The following is a 23,405-nucleotide window of genomic DNA, read 5'->3' on the forward strand; positions in this document are numbered from 1 at the left end:
GTGGCTGCAAGGGCGCCCGATGTGTAAAACATATGCTAAATAAGTTGGTGGTTCATTCCGCCGTGGTAACCACTAATTAATAAAGGGACTAAGCCAAAGGAGAATGAATGAATGAATTGTGAGTGGAGTGAATGGTTTCGAGTTCTGCATGCGTCTCACCGCTCGCAGGATCTGGTCCGTCTGTCTGATGAGCTCCTGGATCTGTTTTAACACGTTCACCTTCATGTCCTCCAGCTCCTGCTGTTGAGTCGTGGCATCAGCGATGCAGGTGCGATACGTGGCCTCGGCCTCCTCCGCCTGTAGACCAAAGCCAATACACACTTCATATTAGGGGTGCAAAAATACAGACATCTCAGGGTTTGATTGAGTTTTTGGTTTCAGGGTCACGGTACAGTTCGGTATATGATATACAGTTGAAGTCTGAATTATTAAGGTAACACTTTAGAATTATCTAAAGATATTAGATAGTTTAGAACTATCTGTTATAACTAGTTGATAGATCATTAATAAACTGTTAGTTAAAGGTGCAGTAGGTGATCTGCCAAAATGCTAATCGCTTAGCATATTATCTTTGGACGGCGGGGAGGGACTTTGCTTCAAAGCCACACCCCCTGAAATCGCGAGCGCGCGCTCCGCGTCACAACAGCCAACAGACAACCCACTAGTTCAGGTCATTCGCCAGTTAGTTAGTGCCAGCGCCGTGCAGGAATTACATGAAATACTTTGCCACACTTGCATGCTATTTCAGAGCGAATATTCAGAGTAGCAGTAAACAGTATGTAAATGTGAATATAAAAGCAACGTCAGCTCAATAAAGCAGTTAGGCGGTATAGCGCTATTTACTGATGTTTTGTTGTTAAACTAAATATAAATCTACATTATAGATGCTGTCAAAGGACCTTATGACACTGAGAATAATCACATCAATCTTTCAGCGGGAGATTTCAGTGGCTGAACAACACGTCTGTGCATAGAAGTCATACATAACACAACACAATCTAACATAAAATAGTTTCAAAACAGAACATTACCTGTCTAACAGTGATACTTCAGCCATGGTGTCGTCCTTTCTCCAGCGTGCTAAAGTAACTCCAATATTGATTCAGGTTTTTAAAAGTTTCAATGCAGCTTTTGATTTCTCCCGGTTCGCAGGGGCGGACTGGGACTAAAAATCAGCCCTGATATTGTAGCCACACCAGCCCACATTACCACACCGACACAGCAACATCCAAGGAAACGCACATTGACTACTTATATTGGTGTACAGATGGTAAAATATATAAGCAGTATCTATTTAAGAGATATTTAAACATTTAATTTATGTGACTGGAACAAAAGCAACCCATTTATATATGCAATCATGTAATTCATTTTCTTTTCGGCTTTGTCCCTTTATTAATCTGGGAATCGCCAACTTATCCTGCATATGTTTTATACAGTGGATGCCCTCAAAGCTGCAACCCATTACTGGGTTACCCAATTCCCAATTGGCCTACCCAATTCACCTATAGCATGTGTTTGGCCTTGTGAAGGAAACCAGAAGGAAACCCACGCGAACATGCAAACTCCACACAGAAACACCAACTGACCCAGTTGAGGCTCAAACCAGTGACTTTCTTGCTGTGAGCCGACAGCACTACCTACTGCGCCACTGTACTGCCCCCTTTCGAGACTAGTTCAGTTAATTTTATGTATTTGGCAATGTCTGACTTGACTGCCTTTCCCTTTTTATGGTCCATCTCTGACAATTAGCTTGTGTTGCACTTACTGTTTGTTTGACATTCTTGCCAAATTTTGATTATGTCTGCGTAACCTCAGATTGGGTCGGCCCATCTCGAAACCAGCCAGTTGTTGCTGATTGGGCCGATGCTTAACATTTACTGTTATTCTTACTATTATCACCATCATCATCATAATATTCACATCTCGCAAGAGATAAAAGCTGCCTACATTTAAAAAACAATACATATGAAAAAATAAATAATATTAAAAAAATTGCTGACCGGCCCACATTTAAAAAATAATCCGGCCCTTCTGGCATTTGCCAGAATTGCCAGATGACCAGTCCGCCCCTGCCGGTTCGTCTTGTGACCAAGCGGCCGCTTTAAGGGCGAATTATACCCCCGCATGGCTTTACAGTAATCGGCCAGAGCTCGGCTGTCCTTCGGCGCCTCCGGCTCCGACTCGGCATCGGCGAGCGGCCCGCAGCTCGCTCTGAGCGCATGCGTTTGTGAAGCAGACGGGCACGCGCTAATGGCGGATCTGCGTGAACAGGTGCGCAGAAGTCGGAATCTACATATGCTGATAGACAGTCTGACCTGCTTATCAGAATTAAGGGAGATGACGGTCCGACTCTTTAATTGGATGAACATTTTTTAGTTTTATGCTTTACCCTGAATATAAAAATACATATAAACACATTTAGATCATTTACTGTAATCATTACTATTGGACTGTGAAGAGACTTTCAACCAGCACAACAAAACATGCTTCTGAAGACAATCACCTACTGCACCTTTAATGGGTTATTGTTACGACTTAAGTTTATTATTTTTTTTATTATTGCGGATTGTACTCCTTTTTTCTTTTGTCCCGCCTCCTTGCTGTTTTTTCTGCTGTCTTATAGGCTCCCACGTCAGCGTGATTCCCTGCTCTGATTGGCTGCTGGTCTACGAGGCCTGTATAAAAGGGAGCTTCCGGCAGGAATCGGAGAGCTCATTTCTGCTGCGTTCGGTGTTTGGAGTGGAGCTCCTGGGTTTCCCTCACCCCTTCGGCCGACGACCAACAATAATCACCTTTGTATTGATGACCATCCTATGCTTGAATATTTATTGAGAGTTTGAGCGTGTAGGGGTGACCTGCCTATTTATTTGATTACTTTTGACTTTGTTTATATTAGGAAGTCAGGTAAGATTCTTGTATGTTTCTTTAAATAGTAATAGGTAATTTAGTGGATTTATTTTATAGATTCTTTTGTTTGTTATTTTGGCCTGTGGTCTTTTAGCTTTCCCTAGACTTGGGGCGTAATAGTTATAAATGACTTGTTAAATAAAAGTTAATAGTTTTTAAATTATTTATAACTGTGCCTTATAGATGGCCAATATATAACTTACAAGCTGTTAGTTAACAAGTTAAAAATGACTTGTTAACTGCATTTTAGTAATTTATAATTCTACTTAATAAATTAGTAATAGATCATGAACAAGCTGTTGGTAAATTACTTACTAAAGACTTGTTGAGTTTCAGTTAATAGTTTTTATACGTTATTGGGACGTTATTCTAAAGTTGCAGCTATTCTTCATTAGAAGAATGTCCAGGATTTCAGACGATGTATTCACGTTATTAATTGGTTCTATAATAACATTATTCAAAACATTTTTATAACGCTTCAGTCTCATGTTATATTAATGTTCTTGCACTGTAAAAAGATGCTGTTAAAAAACGGTCAGATTCTACGATAAAATAACGTTTTTTTCACTAAAACAGTAATATTCTGTTAAAAACAGTGCTTTCTGGGTAACATTTTTGTTTTCGAGAAAGTAACCAACTGCAGAAAACTGTGAGCTAACAGAGTTCAGATTCGATGTTTTGAAGTCTGTGTTTGAAATCACACTTTGTGCCCTTGTTCACTATTTCATACACTAGTTAACTAATATAGTTCACCTGACAGAGGTAATGAACACTAATGAGTGAATTCAGACACTGATGAACACCTGCTGTTAATAATTACAATTACTGAAGAAAATAAACAAGAAACACAAACAGTGACTTGAGTTACAACATTAAATAAAATCAAATAAAATAAAACAGCTTCAGTTTCAGCAGAGGATCATTAAACAACTCCACAAACAACAGCAGACACACTTATTACTGACTGATTTGACGTCCATACTATTCTCATTGAGATCCAACAGAAATTAAGGTGTTTTTTGTGTCACCGTAATGGAGTGAGGGGCTGGTTTAGTTGGGTTCTTCACCCTTGAACTCATTTAAGAAGACACTCCAACTGCTGTAATACAGAGTTTACAAAATGTTTGAACTATAGCAATAAAGTTGGGAAGTCAATAAATAAAGAAATCTATTTATCTGAAATTAGTTCTGATAAATGTTTTGGTATATATCTGGAAGAAGGGCCACATGCAATAGATTTTATGCTTAGTTGCAGGTATTAATTTAATTAATGAGAAGTGGAAACAGAAAAGATACCTCTGTAATTACTTAACAGTTAAGAAATAACATACAAAAACAGTTCAGTTATGACAAATACACACTCAGACCTCATGAATCTGACCTTGGATCTCAACAATGGTAACATCTCAAATGTTTCATGCTGCAATGCATGCTGGGAGTGGCACTGTACAAATATCCCAGCATGCATTGCGGTATAAATAAATGTTGTATAATGGTCTAACGGTTTTCTTTATTTGTGTTTGATTCTGCTGTTGTTTATGTTTAGACTTTCAGTTGCCTGTTTGTGAGTTAAACTGTTAATTTTGTTAAATTTGTTGTCACCATTATTGAGGTTCATATGCTGATTATTGATGTCTCTTTGAGTGCGATTTACACCATAGAGCAGTGTTATTGTCCAAGATATTCTTAAAAACTTCCAGAAATCATTGCAATATATATATATATACATATAATGTAAAACAATAGATTTAACATTGAATAGGAGCAGTACATTTTATAATACTAGATGAGAATAGACTCTTCCATTTAATAGCAATATGAACATCACCAGATCTTATTTAGGTTTTTGGCTGGCTTGCCTCAACAAAGGAGCTTTTTAAACAAAGTTCTTAACAATTGCAGCAGCCAAGATATATAAATGTTAAAAATGACAGGGCTAAGAGCCCAACTAAAGCAAACTCTGTTCTCCATGATGGTGACGTAAAACTTTCACTTTTTCTCAAGAAGAACTTTAGTAAATGTTATACAAAAATACATGTATTAAGTAATAAGTGTAGCTGATGATGATGTTTGTAGAGTTGTTTAATCATCCGCTGATCATTTAAATGATTTAATCATTTGTTGTTCTTCAAGTTATTTCATTATAAAGCTGTGACTAAAGTTTTGTATTTTCTGTTCTTGTTTTTTCCCGTCAGTATTTCTTCATTTGTTCATTGTTAATCCTCAATTATCATTTAATTAGTCAGTTAATTAATGAATTTACTTCAGCTTTGCTCCATGTTTCTTGAACACTCAGTAGTGTGGACACTTCAATTAAAACTGAAGTATATGCTCTGGGGTTTAAAGGGTTAAAGGTGTGAGAGGTAAAAACACAGTGTAAAAATGTATTTTAACAGTAATATACTGTTAATTTACACAACGGAAGTAGACTGTAAAAAAACAGTATATTGCTGGCAACCACAGCTGCCAGTAGATTACTGTTAAATCAAGGAAAAAACAGTATTTTACTGTAAAACCTGAAGCTAATTTCTTCTGTGTGTCACCGTTGTGGAGGAGAGTAGAGCCAGTGTATGAGTTAAAGATGAACAATGAACTGTTGATGTTATTCTGCATGTTTCTCTATTTAAAGATAGCGGCTGTTTAGTGGCTGATGCAGTCAGAATCTCTCTGGTGATTCCAGATTTACATGTATGTGTGCTGTTGTGAAAAATAAGACATTAGAGTTAAACCAAACTTTTCTAATTAACTAAAATAAGTTATCATTATAAGTATGCTTCTAAGCATATATAGCACATTACTTCATAAACTCATTCAGCAGTTGACCAAGTTGAGGCAGTTGCTTTCAGTGAGCAAAATGAGTTCACTTGAGTATTGTGTAAATCAATGTAGTCCATGTATTTTTACAGCAACATACTGTAAAATAACAGTACATTGCTGGCAACTGCAGCTGCCAGTATTTTACTGTTTTTTAACGGGACAATTTTTAACAGTGTGGAATGTTATATAAACATTACTAGAACATTCCATGCACATTATGTTAATATTCTAAAAAAGCTTCCCTCAAATTCTCTGTAAGTTATAAAAACATTGAAGGTTCTTAGAATGTTCAAATTGTCCAGGTTTTCAGATAACGTAATAACGTTATTAATTGGTTAATGTAACGTTAATCAAAACATTTTTATAACGTTTCAGTCTCATGTCAAATTAATGTTCTTACAATGCTTTTTACTTCATTAGATCAAATTAAGTTTCTCTCTCAATGTTCCATTTGATTAAAACATTATTTTAATAACGTTCCATTCTAACATTTAGACAACTTTTAAAGGGTCACGAAACACCAAAACACATGTTTTGAGCTGTTGACAGTCGTATATGTGTCCCACACTGCTAAAAACACTATTAGGACACCTATATTTCACTAAAAAGTGTAAATTGGTTGTTTTCGCGTTATTTCAAGCAAATTCGTACTTCCGGTTTAAAAAGAATTTTTGAAGCTGCGTCACGGTCATGACATAATAGCGTATTCCAGCGTGCAGACTGGGCGTCTGTGCCAGAGTGTGTCTTATTACGTCTTACAGTGTGAGGCATTAATGCATGAGTAAAGCTTGGTTGAAACCAATCAGCGCGCTCTATTGTGCAACTTCATTAATATTCATTACTGTCACAGTGTTTAGACGGCAGAGACGCCACGTTGTGTTGGCAAAACAAGCGTGAAGTGTTGCTTTTATAGTTTGCTGCAGTTCAGTTTTGTTTTCATTTTCTCTCTGTGAGAGCTCAGACTCGCGTGTGGATTACAGTGTACGCGACGCGCGACAACAATAACTTACGTGTCTAAGGAGGATTATTGTTTACCTGAGAGCTGTTCTCATCTGCAAACGCTGAGATCCGGATTCGCTTGTAGTCTCCTCTTAATAAAGACGCGGCTCTAGTTGCTGGTGATTGTCCTGTCTCTACAGATTTGGTTATTGAGTGACCAGTGCTCTTTGTTTATTCAGTTTGTTCGTATCGAACAAACTATTGCACCGAGTGTAAACATGTTAGCACCACAACCAAACTTTAACCTCGTGTAGGATTTCGCTACCTGCTATGTGCATCTAAGTGTCCGGGAAATGCTGAGGTTTTTTTCTCTCATTCGCCGTGCGGTATCAAACATTGCATGAAAAATACACGCTTAGAGTAGTTCCTCGAATCAAATATCTTGTTTGTCGCGAGGGGCATGAATGAATTCCCTGAATGAAAGACAGTTAAAGTTCACCATTTAATAATTTGGCAAATAATTCGACTACAGATGTCCATGTAAACACAGTCGCGTGCCCAAATAGACACTCCCACACCGTGCCTCTTTTCTTCCTTTGACACTCCCCCCTAAACAGAGCTGGACACGCCCACTTTTCTGGCTTTTTCCAAAGTAGAGGTGTGAAAACACCCTGCTGAAACGAGGGGCTTTCATGGCCCTTTAAGCAATGTTATGGAATGTTCCAAGTGCATTCCCTGTAAGCTGAGTACACATTATTTTTTCTTGCCATGTTTCTTTATTGCACTAAACAATAAAGTTAATTACTTCATTGCATTAAACTTTAACACTACTGCAATTTTACATGGAAAATAACAGTAACTAAAACAGATGATGTCAATCTGTTAAACACTGCTGGCTTCCCAAATCTGACCACAAATGCACAGTCACACTCCCTTTACACGAAATGTGTTGCATGTTAAATCACTTCCTGTTTGATTTCACTGACCTTGTTGCGTGCTTCCTCTTCTAGTCGTCTCTTCCTGTCCAGAGCTTTAGTGGTTGAGCCGCTTCCTGTACCGCTTTGTTCCTCTTCCACCTTATTGGCTACCGTCCTGGCTCTCTCGTACTCCTCACAGCGGCTCATGTACAGCTGACGGGCCTTACGTAGGTTACTCTCCGCATCAGCCTGACCAAAACAACAATACACAACTCTATTATTGCTAACGCTAAATAAAGGTGAATACAGCCGAATACAGACAAAATGATTCGACCTCCAGTTAATTTTTTGGTCTTTTCCAAATATTTCCCAAGTGCTGTTTAACAGAGAGAAACATTTATAAACACATTTATAAACATAACATTTTTAATAACTACATTTATAACAACTAATTTCTTTGCTATGATGACAGAACATAATATTATACTAGTTATTTTGTTTGTTATTATACTAAAGCTGAAAGTGCAGTTAAACATTACACACATGCTCTGACCAGTCACATACACTGACACTCCTCTGATCTTACTCTGAGCAATACAGGTATTAGTGGTGTTATTCTAATGCAATTTATTTATTTTTTAATTTCACCCTGCATGCAGTAAGGCATCGCAACTCAGGGCAATATCTCAATTTTGTACAGCAGATTTTATGTCTTTTCGACGTCCTAGATGATAAATATACACATTTATTGTTATCTATTTTTCAGTAAATATAGGTAATATATTTTGGTGCACTTGAACAAAACAGATTAATTACACATATATATTTATTAAAAATTCATTCATTCATTTTATTTTCGGCTTAGTCCCTTTATTAATCTAGGGCCACCACAGCGGAATGAACCGCCAACATATCCAGCATATGTTTTACGCAGCAGATGCACTTCCAGCTGCAACTCATGACTGGGAAACCCATACACTCACATTTACTACAGACAATTTAGTTTACCCAATTCACCTATAGCGCATGTGTTTGGACTTGTGGGGGAAACTGGAGCACCCGGAAAAAATCCACGCCAAAACAGGGAGAACATGCAAACTCCATACAGAAATGCCAACTGACCCAAACAAGACTTATTTATTAAAATAATATTTAATAATAAAAATAAATTGTAATTTAAAAAATGAATAAATTTATATTTTAGTCACCAAATATCTATAAATAGAAAGATAACACATTCAAATTCAAGCAAAATGTTGCAAAAAAAAACTAACTAAATATATTTTTTTGTTTCTTTTTTAAAAACATTTTTATTTAAATTTTTTTCCCTAAAATATAAATTTGGGTGTACTAATTTTGAATCTTTATCATGTTATTTTGTTAGATTAGCTCCAGATTTGGCTTCAGTACTAACTAATTTAATGTATATGCAGAAATTTAATATTGTAAAGCTTCCTATAGAAAATACTTGTTTAAAAGATGTGAGAGGGGTCAACTCATATATGCTGAGCACTATCAATATATATATTGACATATATATATATATTTTGATCCAGACAAACTTCATTCCAGACAAACTCAAATGTTGTTGCCTAAAATTAAACTTTCTCCAGGAGAAAAATTATGATAGGGAATGCTGTGAAAATTTCCTGTTGAAAATCCCCTGGGAAATATTTAAAACAGAGTGAAAGTTTCACAGGAGGGCAAATAATTTTGTCTTCTTCTGGCAGGGTTGGGTTGTGTTTATGTGGTTGGTGGTGATTGTCTACCAGTTTTCTCTTGGCCCTCTGCCACTGCTCTTTAATGTCTCTGCGCTTCTTCTCGTGCTCCTGTCTGCGCTGCGTCATTGGCTGAATAAGAGAAGGAGAGAAAGAAGTAAGCTTTGGTTTATTGCATTTCATTAGAATTATACTTGGGTTAACACCTGACAAGAACATATCTATGTTATCCAAAATTCTGAATGAAAAACAGATATGAGAACTGAAAAAGTCTAAACTAGAGAACAATGCATGAAAACAAATCTTTTTAGCTCTCCTTTTACATTTTATTAAATTATGTACAGTGCATCCGGAAAGTATTCATAGTGCTTCACTTTTTCCTCATTTTTTATGTTAAAGCCTTATTCCAAAATGGATTAATTTGATTTATTTCCTCAACATTCTACACACAATCCTCCATAATGACAATGTGAAAAAAGAGTTTTTGAAATTGTTGCAAATTTATTAAAAATAAAAAGCTGAAAATCACATGTACATCAGTGTTCACAGCCTTTGCTCAATACTCTGTTGATGCACCTTTGGCAGCGATTACAGCCTCAAGTCTTTTTGAATATGATGCCATTAGCTTGGCACACCTGTCTTTGGGAATCTTTGCCTATTCCTCTTTGCAGTACCTCTCAAACTCTATCAGGTTGGATGGGAATCGATGGTGTACAGCCATTTTCAAATCTCTCCAGAGATGTTCAATAGGATTTAGCTCTGGGCTCTGGCTGGGCCACTCAAGGACATTCACCGAGTTGTTGTGAAGCCACTACATTGATATTTTGACGGTGTGCTTTGGGTCATTGTCCTGTTGGAAAATGAACCGTGGCCCCAGTCTGAGGTCAAGAGCACTCTGAAGCAGGTTGTCATTCAGGATGTCTCTATGTGCATTGCTGCATTCATCTTTCCCTCTATCCTGACTAGTCTTCCAGTTCCTGCTGCTGAAAAACATCCCACAGCATGATGCCAACACCACCATGCTTCACTGTAGGGATGGTATTAGCCTGGTAATGAGCGCTGCCTGCTTTTCTCCAAAGAGTTCAATTTTAGTCTCATCAGGCCAGAGAATTTAGTTTCTTATGGTCTGAGAGTCCTTCAGATGCTTTTAGGCAAATTCCAGGCGGGGAGTGTTTTCCGTCTGGCTACTCTATCATACAGGCCTGATTGGTGGATTGCTGCACAGATGGTTGTCCTTCTGTAAGGTTCTCCTCTCTCCACAGAAGAACGCTGGAGCTCAGACAGAGTGACCATCGGGTTATTGATCACCTCCCTGACTAAGGCCCTTCTCCCATAATCACTCACCTTAGATGGTCGGCCAGCTCTAGGAAGAGTCCTGATGGTTCCAAACATCTTCCACTTACGGATGATGGAGGCCGCTGTGCTCATTGGAACTTTCAGAGCAGCAGAAATGTTTCTGTAAGCTTCCCCAGCCTTGTGCCTAGATACAATCCTGTCTCGGAGGTCTACACACAGTTCCTTTGTCTTCATGCTTGGTTTGTGCTTTGACATGCACTGTCAACCCTGGGCCCTTATATAGACAGGTGTATGCCTTTTCAAATCATGTCCAATCAACTAAATTGAAAATAGGTGAACTCAAATGAAGCTGCTGAAACATCTCAAGAATGATCAGTGGAAACAGAATGTACCTGAGCTCAGTGTAGAGCTTCATGCCGAAGACTGTGAATACTGATGTACATGTGATTTTACAGCTTTTTAATTTTTAATAAATTTGCAACAATTTCAAAAAACTCTTTTTTCACATTGTCATTATGGGGGATTGTGTGTAGAATGTTGAGGAAAAAAATGAATTTAATCCACTTTGGAATAAGGCTGCAACATAAACAAATGTGGAGAAAGTGAAGCGCTATGAATACCTTCCGGATGCACTGTGTGAGTGTGTGTGTGTATATAATAATGTATGTACAAACTGTTTGTACAAATAACAAATATACTTTTTAAAACAATATTTTAGTCACCAAACATCTTTAGAAACAGAACGATAATACATTTATATTCATGCTAAATATTGGGGAAAAAATTATAAATTGCAAAATTTTATCAAATTTTAATATATTTGATTTTTCCTATTTTTAAATTTTTGATTTAATATTTTTACTTAACATAAATCTGGGCAAATTTAAGGGCCGTTATCATAAGTTATTTTGCTAGATTAGCTCCATATATATATATATATATATATATATATATATATATATATATATATATATATATATATATTATGTTTAAATAATAAATATAAACTTTGTTTAATATTTAATGATATTTACTTTAAAATTTGCAAGGGGACATTATTTTTGTTAGACATAACCTTGTTTAACCCACTAAAGCAAAACATATCTTCGCAGTGTCATTTTGCTGTAACATGTCACCTGTAGGAAGGAGTGTGTGTAGATGTTGTTTGTGGTCTGCTGTAAACCGCAGCTCTGCTCAGAGTCCTGCTCCAGAGCCAGAGAGAAGATGGACAGCAGAGGCATGTGATCCTGAGAGAAACAGAGAAAACTACAATAAGAAAACTCACTTACTATAAACACACGACATCAATGTAGAATCAGCAACACTTTGAGAAACAGCTCATACTCATAATTCTGTATTTACATAGAACATAATCATTCAATCATTATTGACCTATTCAAATTCACAATCTCAGTGTTACTTTAGGCTGCAGAAATACAACTAAACACACCCATTGGGTGGCATAATTATGTACCTGTATGATGTTTTGTTTGCAGGACTGGTAGAGTCTCTGGAGACCTTTAGAAAACTCGTTCTCTGTGACAAAAAATATGTAATAATAAATGTAAAAATTATTCATACTGCATTCATATAAGGAGTTCACAAAATCACCAATAGAGTATTTTCACAATGCATCATGTATTGACTGTATTGGAGGCACAAAATATAAACAAAGCAACTGAACTGAACAAAACTGGCATTATTTTGCAGATTACTGCTGCTGAGATGATCAATTATTGTCATGTTTTGGCCTGTACTAATAGGTTAGACTGTCATTATAAATATATCATGATTATAAAGGTTTCAGGCGACGCAGTGGTGCAGTAGGTAGTGCTGTCGCCTCACAGCAAGAAGGTCGCTGGTTCGAGCCTCATCTCAGTTGGCGCTTTTGTGTGGAGTTAGCATGTTCTCCCTGTGTTTGCGTGGGTTTCCTCCGTGTGCTCTGGTTTCCCCCACAGTCCAAAGACATGCGGTACAGGTGAATTGGGTAGGCTAAATTGTCCATAGTGTATGTGTGTGAATGAATGAGTGTGTATAGATGTTTTCCAGTGATGGGTTGCAGCTGAAAGAGATTCCACTGCGTAAAACATGTAAGCTGGCGGTTAATTCTGCTGTGGCGACCCCGGATTAATAAAGGGACTAAGCAGAAAAATAATGAATGAATGAATGAAGTTTCATGTTTGAAAAATGAATGTCAAGAAACAGCAGATAGATGTAGTAAATGTGCAGTGTGTGATTACCGAGAGCAATTCTCTTGTCGACGTAGCTGATGATGTCCTTCATGTATTTGGCGATGGATTTGGAGTAACTCAGAGCCGAGTCGACGCCGCCTTCACTGCGCTGCAGGAGAATATCCACCTCCTGAGGACTGACTGCGGACACGCAACAACAAACCAACAGATTTTTATTTAGATTTTTTTAAGCCATTAAAATAGAGGCCAAACAAATAAAAGTAGAAAAATAATAAATAAATTTTGAAAATTATATGGAGTTTGGTATAAAAAACAAACAATTAAATTTAAAAAATGATTATTTACCACAGTGGTCACCAAACTTGTTTCTTGAAGTCCGGTGTCCTGCAGATTTTAGCTCCAACCCTAACCAAACACACCTGAACAAGCTAATCAAAGTCTTACTAGGTATACTTGAAACATCCAGGCGGGTGTGTTGAGGCAAAATGGAGCTAAACCCTGCAGGGACACCTGCCCTCCATGACCAGGATTGGTGACCCCTGATTTACCAGGACCCCAAGCATTAGTCAGGCTTAATTGAACAATACACGTGTTGAAAATGGTTAACATAAGTAATGTATACTAACCAGGGATGCGTTTCCAAAAACCATCATTAGTCAAATAAGGTTACAAGTTCCGCCATTACAAACCTAATTTGTGGATTTGGCGTTTCCCAAATCTATCGTTCCAACAAACATTCGCAAACTGTAAACTTGTATGCTTGCAACTACACCTCTGGAGCTGTAGTTAGACGCATAATTCCTGGTTGTGCTCTATTCCCAGTTATCCTCCCTATGCCCTGTTCATTTAGAGGTTTCCAACATTTAAACTTGAAAAAAAGGCATTAAGGTCATCTCTCTGATGTGTAATTTGCTTTTAAAGTGTTTTTACAGTTCAGTTTTAGCTATCTTCATATTGACAATTGTGCTCACTTCGCAGTGCACTTTGAAATCATTCATGCCATTTTGAACGCAGCCGTGCCTCATGACGAAAGCTATAGGTGACCTGTTATTTAAAAGCAGTCTAGCATTCATTAATGGTTTTATAGGTTATTTATTAAGAAATCTATCTGTACTGTAGGCCTATATGATGTATAATTGTTATCATAAGTAAGTAGGATTTTTTCATTCATTCATTCATTTATTCATTTTCTTGTCGGCTTAGTCCCTTTATTAATCCGGGGTTCCCACAGCAGAATGAACCACCAACTTATCCAGCAAGTTTTTACGCAGCGGGTGCCCTTCCAGCCGCAACCCATCTCTGGGAAACATCCACACACACACTCGTACACTACGGACAATTAAGCCTACCCAATTCACCTGTACCGCATGTCTTTGGACTGTGGGGGAAACCAGAGCACCCGGAGGAAACCCACGCGAAGGCAGGGAGAACAGGCAAACTCCACACAGAAACGTCAACTGAGCCGAGGTTCGAATCAGCGACCTTCTTGCTGTGAGGCGACAGCACTACCTACTGCGCCACTGCTTCGCCGGATTTTTGTCATTTATTAATAAATAGCCTACTGTAAATTACAACTATTAACGATTTATATATATATATATATATATATATATATATATATATATATATATATATATATATAAATATATATATATATATATATATATATATATATATATATATATATATATATATATATATATATATATATATATATATATATATATATATATATGAAAATAAATATATATATATATATATATATATATATATATATATATATATATATATATATATATATATATATTTCAATTCAAGAATTCACATTTAGATAATGCTTGACTGTAATAGCAGGTTTGGCATGCTGTCCCGGGAGAGAACCCTGAGCTCGGAGATAGATGAGCCCAAGGTCCCCGCGTCTGGTCAATGAGCATTAGGAGGGATACGAGATCAGGTATTTTTTGAGAGCCCCCAGTTCGTTTCTTACCTATAATTTGGTTAATACGGTGGTTCTAATTGATTCAGTATGTATGCGTTAAGTGCGTGTTACTGTTATTACAACTACAATAGGTTTTAGACTGTAGGAGGAAACCGGAGCACCCGAGGAAAAACCAACGTGAACACGAGGAGAACATGCAAACTTCACACAGGGAGTGCCGACTGGCTCGATTAGAACTTGAACCATTGGCCCTCCCGCTGTGAGGCAGCAGCACCAGCCACTGAGCCTCCGTGTCACCCGAACATAGAATTGTGGAGGAGGGAGAAGGGAAGGATAGAGAAGGGGGGTTTTCAAAACGAAGATATGGAATGAAGTTTAGGCAGAATATTTATAGTAATTCTGGAATGATTTAATAGGCTGGCTAATGATTAGCGATGAGGATCAGCTGTAGTCAATCATATCATGTGCTCCTCTCGAAATTAGTTTGTAAAACGTTACCTAACATGGAAAGCGAGTGCATGTTTTTTTACCAAAACTATTATTGAATTTTTGTTAAGGGCGTGTAAAACAATATAATTTGCACAAAAATTAATTAACATGTAGTTAATTAACTACCCCCCACCCCCCTACACACACACCCTTGTTTAAAGCATCATTATGGATGTTATACGTTAACTAACGTGTTTCTACTGATGGATCTGCATCAAAGCAACTATGGCAGGCATGTCCAAACTCAGTCCTGGAGGGCTGGTGCCCTGCATAGTTTAGCTCCAACTTCCTCTAATACACCTGCCTGGAAGTCTAGTATACCTAGAAAGACCTTGATTAGCTGGTTAAGGTGTGTTTAATTGGGGTTGGTACTAAAATATGCAGGACACCGACCCTCCAGGACCGAGTTTGGACACCCCTGAACTACAGCTTTGGGAAACACTCGTCACTACATTGTTCTTTCCTCATACAATGCATCGTACTATGATAATTCAGTCGCGATTTACGTTGTTGTTTAGGAAACGCACCCCAGGATGTTCCTACATTATTAAGTAAAACTGAAACTAGAAGCATATTAAAATAAATAAAGGCAACATAATGAGCAATTGACTCACTGCAGTCCTGCTGGTCGTATTTTCCTCCTCCTTCAGGGCCCTGACCTGAAGACAACCTGTACAGATCCTCCATCGACTGCACACACACACACACACACACACACACACACACACACACACACACACACACACACACACCTTCATAAGAGAAAATGAACACAACCTGTTTCAACTGATGTGCACTAAAGCACTGTAAACACACTTGATGTAGTGTTTGCGGCTGAGGTCAGCATCAGACACATGCGGTGAGATTGTAGTTTAATCACTTCCTCCTCTGAGGCATGTTGGGTACATTTGGATTTTCTGCTGCAGTATTACTTCATCTTATAGTAAATGACAATAATATTGAAGAGCCACTTATTGGATTAAAACTCTGCCTGTTTTGTGCCAGAAAACATACGTTGCTTTTGTTTGTCAGCTTGTAGTGACACCAAATCCATTTTATAGCTCATTTTCTCGACTGATATTGAAATCTCAACACTCATCCACAGCTCCATGGTAAAATATGTTGACGTATTTAGGGAAATGTGTCTTGTGGACAGCTGAAATGATTGATTCATCAGCGGTGTTATTCTAAGAAATGTGTCTTGAAGAATCACTTCAGCAGAGAGTCTGTAAAGAGGTGTGGAGGAAACTAAACGCTTACGAGACAACACAGGAAACGGCCCACACACAAACACACACACACACACACACACACACACACACACACACACACACACACACACACACTCACCCTGCTCTTCTCAGTGGGTGGCAGGGACAGTAGAGTAGTGCTGTCAATCTCTCCCATCAGCAGCTCTGAAACACTGATGGCAAGAGAAAACACTGATCAGAAATAAACAAACACACACACACACACACACCTCTCAAATTAAATCAAGCATATAAAGTGAATATGGAGCAGCTCAAACTGTGGTATGTGTACCACTTGTGCTACGCAGGCTTCCTTCTATTGGTATGCAGAGGAATCGCTGAATAATTAAAGAAAAAAAATGAACACAATTTTATCCCTTTAACGTGTACGATAACACTGACGTGATCAGTAAACTGATTCTAATAGGCTAAACTTTTTATTTTATTTTCAATTGTCTGATGTGTTCTATCATTTGAAGCTAATTTTCTTCCCCATATTTGCAACGGTTGTTGTGGGCGTATCCCGTATTTATTTATCCCAATGTAGACAGGTACAGTTCAATCACTTGCTTTTCTGACACACAAAACCTACTCTAACCCACAGTAAGCAGATCTAATTTCTCATTTGAATATTTAAATCCAATTTGAATATTTAAAATGCACGCTAATGTTTATATTTAAAAGATATACAAATAAGTCATATATACATGCAACTTATATTTCAAAAATTATCAAAAAGAGTTGATGAATATGATGACATACAGTATAGCCTATATTTATGAGGTCCAAACAACATTTCCAGGTTTTGATAAATAGGCTACTTTATGATAATACTTTACCTTTAAGTACAGCAGTTGTCTTTTTACTTTTTAAGAACAGTGCCTTTTTTAGTAACTTTTAAAAGTACATTTTAATTTAAACATTAACGTTTTATTTATTTTTTTTACTTGAAAGCGCATCAGTGCTAATGTTCAAACTATTTATAATGGTTAAAGAGGCTGACAATAATAAATATTCATAATAATAGTAATTAATCTGCCTAGTTTTTGAACTGTGCAGAGCTTTAGCTGCTTAATTAGGTCAACTACGCTACTGTATTTCAATACCGGTCAATATGGTGGTACTTGAAGAGAATTTTTTTCTGAGGTGGTACTTGGTGAAAAATGTTTGAGAACCACTGGCCTAGAACATTTTGACATATTTTACTTTGAGTTTATATTGATATCACAGCTTATTTTCTTGCATTTATTTTAGCTCAGTATGTAAGACCATTGAGTTATTGAGACTTCAAGACAGAACCATGGAAGATATTAAAATAAGTTTGATCTTATCATCATTCTAAGATAAAATCAGCATCTGCAAAACAGTCAAGCTTTCATATTAGAGAGTCTTGAGACTCCAAAGAGACAGGAAAAAAAAAACAGGTTTACATTTATTCAAGTTACAGAGCCAGCAATAATCTAAATTTAGAGAGACGCTACAATAATTTATATACGCTGGAAAAATAAGTGACATATATCATCTATTGCTGTTGCATTTGCAGGTATTTGATTAAAAGCACCTGTTAAAAACATAAAAAAGAAACAAATATTATTATTAGTAACCTTATTTGCTAAATTTTAAAATAAATCATATAATTAAATAAAAAATATATTTTTAAAATATAAGGTAATATGTTTACTCAATATTTTATTTAGATACAATTACAATTTAAAATTGAATTAGTGATAATAATAAATATAAATGCAGATATTCATTCATTAATTTTCTTGTCAGCTTAGTCCCTTAATTAATCCGGGGTCGACACAGCGGAATGAACCGCCAACTTATCCAGCAAGTTTTTTTACGCAGCGTTTTTTTTTATGCCCTTCCAGCCGCAACCATCTCTGGGAAACATCCACACACACACACACTCATACACTACGGACAATTTAGCAGCGGATGCCCTTCCAGCCGCAACCCATCTCTGGAAAACATCCACACACACACACACACACTCATACTCTACGGACAATTTAGCTTACCCAATTCACCTGTACCACATGTCTTTGGACTGTGGGGGAAACCGGAGCACCCATAGGAAACTAACGCGAAGGCAGGGAGAACATGCAAACTCCACACAGAAACGCCAACTGAGCCGAGGTTCGAACCAGCGACCCAGCGACCTTCTTGCTGTGAGGCGAACGTGCTACCCACTGCGCCACTGCCTCGCCCAAATGCAGATAACAGCATTTTATTTAATATTATTTACTCATTCATTCACCTTCGCTTCAGTCTCTAATTCAGGAGTTGCCACAGTGGAATGAACTTTTCCAGCATATGTTTTACACAGCGGATGCCCTTTCAGACGCAACACAGTATTGGGAAACACCCATACACTCTCACATTCACACACACACACTCATACACTACAGCCAATTTAGTTCATCAACTTCCCAATAGCGCATGTGTTTGGACTTTAACCGGAGCACCTGGAGGAAACCCACGCCAACACTGGGAGAACATGCAAACTACACACAGAAATGACAACTGACCCAGCCAGGACTCAAACCAGCGATCTTCATGCTGTGAGGCGACAGTGCTAACCAACTAGCCACCGTGCCACCATATATTATTATTTCATTTATATAATTAATTATATATTTTAAAAGTAATTACGTAATTATATTTAATTCAACTATATGTTTAACCTTTAATAATATAAACAGGCAGGAGGTGAGTGTGCAAAAACATAAATGCAAATTTGTTTCAAATACTATTTACAAAGTATATTATATTACAATTGAATTAATTATATTTAATACATCAACATTTTAACATGTAAATGAGCACATAATGAGTGTGCATTAATATAAATGCATATATTTATTAAATATAATTTCTTAAATATATACACACACACACACATATATATATTTATAATAATTATTTATAATAATTATATATATAATTATATATATATATATATATATATATATATATATATATATATATATATATATATATATATAATTACATTTAATTCAATTTTTTATTAAATTTAATTCTTTTTAATACAACTATATTTGAACTTAAATACATTCATCAATGTATTGTTCGTGGTTTATTCATGTAAGTAAATACATTAGCATTTATTAATGTTCCATTGTTTAAAGTGTTACTAAATACAGTATATAATGTTTACTTTATTAATAGACAATACATTAACATTTTTGGTGCAATACAATCTATCTGTGAAATAAATATTCATATAATTAAATATGGTTTGGGCTTTTAATTCTGATTGCTTTGAAATAAAATATGAGTATGTTAATGAGTGTGTAATGAGTGTGAAAGCAGACTGTTGGGTCTTACTTGCTGCTAAAGGCTACAGCAATGGTCTCAATGGCCTTCTCAAAGTCTTTCTTCTGAGCGTCAGTGGTGCCTTCATAACTGAACCCTGACAAACATGGAGAAGAGAACAACTTCACACTGCGTCCAAAACAAACATGTGCTTCTGCTTTAATAACAAATAAAACTAGAAGTCACATCACTTAAAGAGGAAAGAGACCTAGTCAGAAACTGTGTGACTGGTATAGAAAGTCTGGGCTCTTGTTGGTGACAATGTGGCTTGGCCAAAAAATACAGCCCTTTTGGTATGAAATAGTGATTAAAATAAAAAACAGAAGAATTGAACTGCAAAAAATGCTAGTCTTACTAACGGTGTGTTCACATTAGAAGTGGCACATGCGAATAAACTGCGATGTTCGCATGTAAATAAGCACGTGAACATTTTGAGCTTCATTCGAGTGGCAAATTCACTTCCCCATAGACGTAGATTTGCATTATGGACAGGGCTTCTGTTTGCCTGGTGACTCTAGCTCCATTGTTAACTGGCTAACATGGATGTCTGAGTCCACTAGATCCCCTCAGAGGTGCACCCAGCTCTGTGGGTTCATCAACTCCTCCAGAAAGTATACCTGGATGATGTAGGCTTTCAGCGGTGCTTCAGTCTGAGCCGAGCCCAGTTTGATGAGCTGTTTTCTGGTGTCGGCAAAGTATTTCCCCTCGGGACACCAATAACGGGCATTACATCATAATCACGCCCCTACAACAGAAAGCTCCTGATTGGTCAACGCGGCACGATTCGCGTGAAATGCGCGACATGTGCTTTAAGCACATCAAACGTGCAAAACACTCAACTCGCGCTGCTTTACTCGTGCAAGTTGCACCACCAGATGTCTATTTGCGTCTTTGCATTGAATTAACATGTAAATCACTCACGCTTGACGCTTCATCCGCATCTGGTGTGAATGCAGCATTCGAGTTTGTGTCTTGTTTCAAGTCCAAATATCTGAAACTTCTTAATTTAATAAGAATTTCCTAGACAAGCATAAACATTGTCTTGTTTTTAGAATAAGTGAAAAATAAGTTAATTATAACTTGAAAAAACCACAATAATCTGCCAACGATGTAAAAAAAATAAGGTTATTCTAAGCTAAAAAACAAGATTATTTGTTTTTGTTTGAAAGAAGTGGGTAACCACTTGTTTCAAGCAACAACAACAAAAAGAAAACACTTAATTATGGGCTGCGTCCGAAACCACATACTTCCATACTATATAGTACGTTAAAATCAGTATGTGAGCCGAGTAGTATGTCCGGATTCATAGAATTCGAAAATCAGTATGCAAAAGTGCCCGGATGACTTACTACTTCCGGCGAGATTCTAGAGTGCGCATCCCATGCATGCTGCGCTATCCCATGATGCCCCGCGAGAGAATTCATGAATAGGAGTAAAGTGACGCAATTGACGCAGGCAGGTCACGTGATCATGACAAAATGGCGAATGTCGTACGTCCGAATTCCATTCATACTTTTCACGTTCATACTTTATAGAACGCACTTTTCTAACGGCCGAATAGTACGTTTAAATTCACATGCAGTACTTACTGAGTAGTAGGCGGTTTCGGACGCAGCCTATGACTCATTTCCAAAAACAAATCTTGAAAATGCTTCTTAATTTAAGAATTAATTAATATAAAATATATAAATGAAAGATTAAAAAAATTAAAGAAATGTCACTTTTTAAAAACATGTACAATACTGAAATATACATTGCTTAACACCCCTCACAAATCTCTAATTTAATTGAATATTTACTATAGAAAGCTTTACAATATTATATGTGTGCATATACATTAGATTAGTCAGTACTGAAGCCAAATCTGGAGCTAATCTAACAAAATAACATGAAAAAGGTTTGAAATGAGCTCACCCAAATTTATATGTCAGGGAAAAAATATTAAATAAAACAGCAACATTTAGGAGAAGCAAAAATGTCTTCAATTTCCGAATGTCTTCGGGGTTTTTTTTCTAATTTTTTGCATTAATTTAAATGTATTATCTAAAAATTTCTAAGGATGTTCAGTGCCTAAAGTATTATTTTGATAAATATCTGTTTAATGTTTAAAAGTACCAATATATATTACCCATATTTGCAGAGAAATGGATAAGAATCTTCATTTTAATAACTGGGTGTACTCAATTTAGCTCAGCACTTTATACTGAATATTGCAATTCAGGCAAAAAAATAGCACAATTTTCTGTCCTCATCACACAGCACTAGTGAGAGTGTTTAGGGTGTTGAATATGATGAGGACTGACCTTTGACCTTAGAGATGAGTGTTCCTGCTGCAGTGAGCGTCTCCACAGTGTTCAGCAGAGGGTATGTGCTGATCACCTGCCGCAAAACACGCAGAACTTCCCCTAAACACTCATGAACGGCTGGACGGCTGCGCGGCTCCTCTTTCACTGCGCAAACACATGAGAAATAACACAACAGATTCAAATATACAAAACTGAAAACATGTGCATTGTGTATAGTTCATCACAATTTATATATACTGTATATATATATATATATATATATATATATATATATATATATATATATATATATATATATATATATATATATATATATATATATACACTATATATATGTCACCATACTCTTATAACTTCTGTTTTTAAATAAAAACATTACAAACAAATTTGTTCACTTTTTAATTTATTTCACATTTACTGGAGAAAATATTTATATTTACTGTATGTTGTATACATGATAATACAATATTGTGCTTGTTTTTAATAATATTCAACAAAAAAAGAATGAAGAAAGCTGTTTGAATATGAGTTGTTGGAAAGTATGTATAAGGTGTCATTTATAAGTTCTGTGTTAAAGCTCATAATCCTGCAACACCAATTAAATCATTTCAAACAACTAAATTATAAATTATAAGGAAAATTTTAAATGTAAACTTTTTATGTTGGGTCTATTGTTGGACATTGTTGCCATAAGGCAGGGGTTGGATACCACGTCTCCTTTTTCAAATGGTACATTTTCATACGACTAAACACCAAATAGCCACGAAAAATATAAAATATACTTGCGATGGTAGCCTGATTGAAAAACACCTTTTTCATACAGCAAATTAATGGTCAACTGCATGCATCAAACAAAAAATAATGTGATTATTTAGCTGTATTTCATCTATTATGACAGTGTTATACACCTTTTTTTCAATGGGCAGGGCTCGAAATTAACTTTTTTATTTGGTAGCACCGGTGCTCCCAACTTCAAATATTTAGGAGCACCAAAAAATTTTTAGGAGCGGCAGAAAAAATTTAGGAGCACCCACCAAAAATGAATGAGCACAGCTGCAAATTGTTTTTTAAGGGATTTATTGTATTTTAAAACAACATTAATAGGACTGACAAAAACCAGAAACAACTATCTAACTAATGCTGCGAAGACATTGATATTTGTGTGCAATAATTCCAAAATGAATGTCTACTAATTAGGCCATAGAATATTAATGATGATAAAAAATGACAGTAATAGTAACAATGAATTCCATTTCTCATTATGATACTGCATTGAATGTGCTTGAATGC

General features: G+C 36.5%; 1 protein-coding gene across 4 annotated transcripts in view; it reads right to left on the bottom strand.

Moving 5' to 3' along the window:
* Positions 1–23,405, bottom strand: part of arhgap45a (Rho GTPase activating protein 45a) — a 71,591-nt gene that overhangs the window by 19,710 nt on the left and 28,476 nt on the right. For all 4 annotated transcript variants that reach the window (XM_068214937.2, XM_005171466.6, XM_009298940.5 and 1 more), the window contains exons 3-12: positions 22,113–22,259; positions 19,822–19,906; positions 16,568–16,640; positions 15,832–15,907; positions 12,838–12,969; positions 12,072–12,133; positions 11,734–11,844; positions 9,353–9,433; positions 7,653–7,832; positions 160–297 (exon numbers count right to left, since the gene is read on the bottom strand). In XM_068214937.2, coding sequence (XP_068071038.1) covers positions 160–297; positions 7,653–7,832; positions 9,353–9,433; positions 11,734–11,844; positions 12,072–12,133; positions 12,838–12,969; positions 15,832–15,907; positions 16,568–16,640; positions 19,822–19,906; positions 22,113–22,259 — 1,085 coding nt within the window. The remainder of the gene's footprint in view (positions 1–159; positions 298–7,652; positions 7,833–9,352; positions 9,434–11,733; positions 11,845–12,071; positions 12,134–12,837; positions 12,970–15,831; positions 15,908–16,567; positions 16,641–19,821; positions 19,907–22,112; positions 22,260–23,405) is intronic.

The sequence above is a fragment of the Danio rerio genome, chromosome 2 (assembly GCF_049306965.1).
Source record: "Danio rerio strain Tuebingen ecotype United States chromosome 2, GRCz12tu, whole genome shotgun sequence".
In the NCBI taxonomy this organism is placed as follows: domain Eukaryota; kingdom Metazoa; phylum Chordata; class Actinopteri; order Cypriniformes; family Danionidae; genus Danio; species Danio rerio.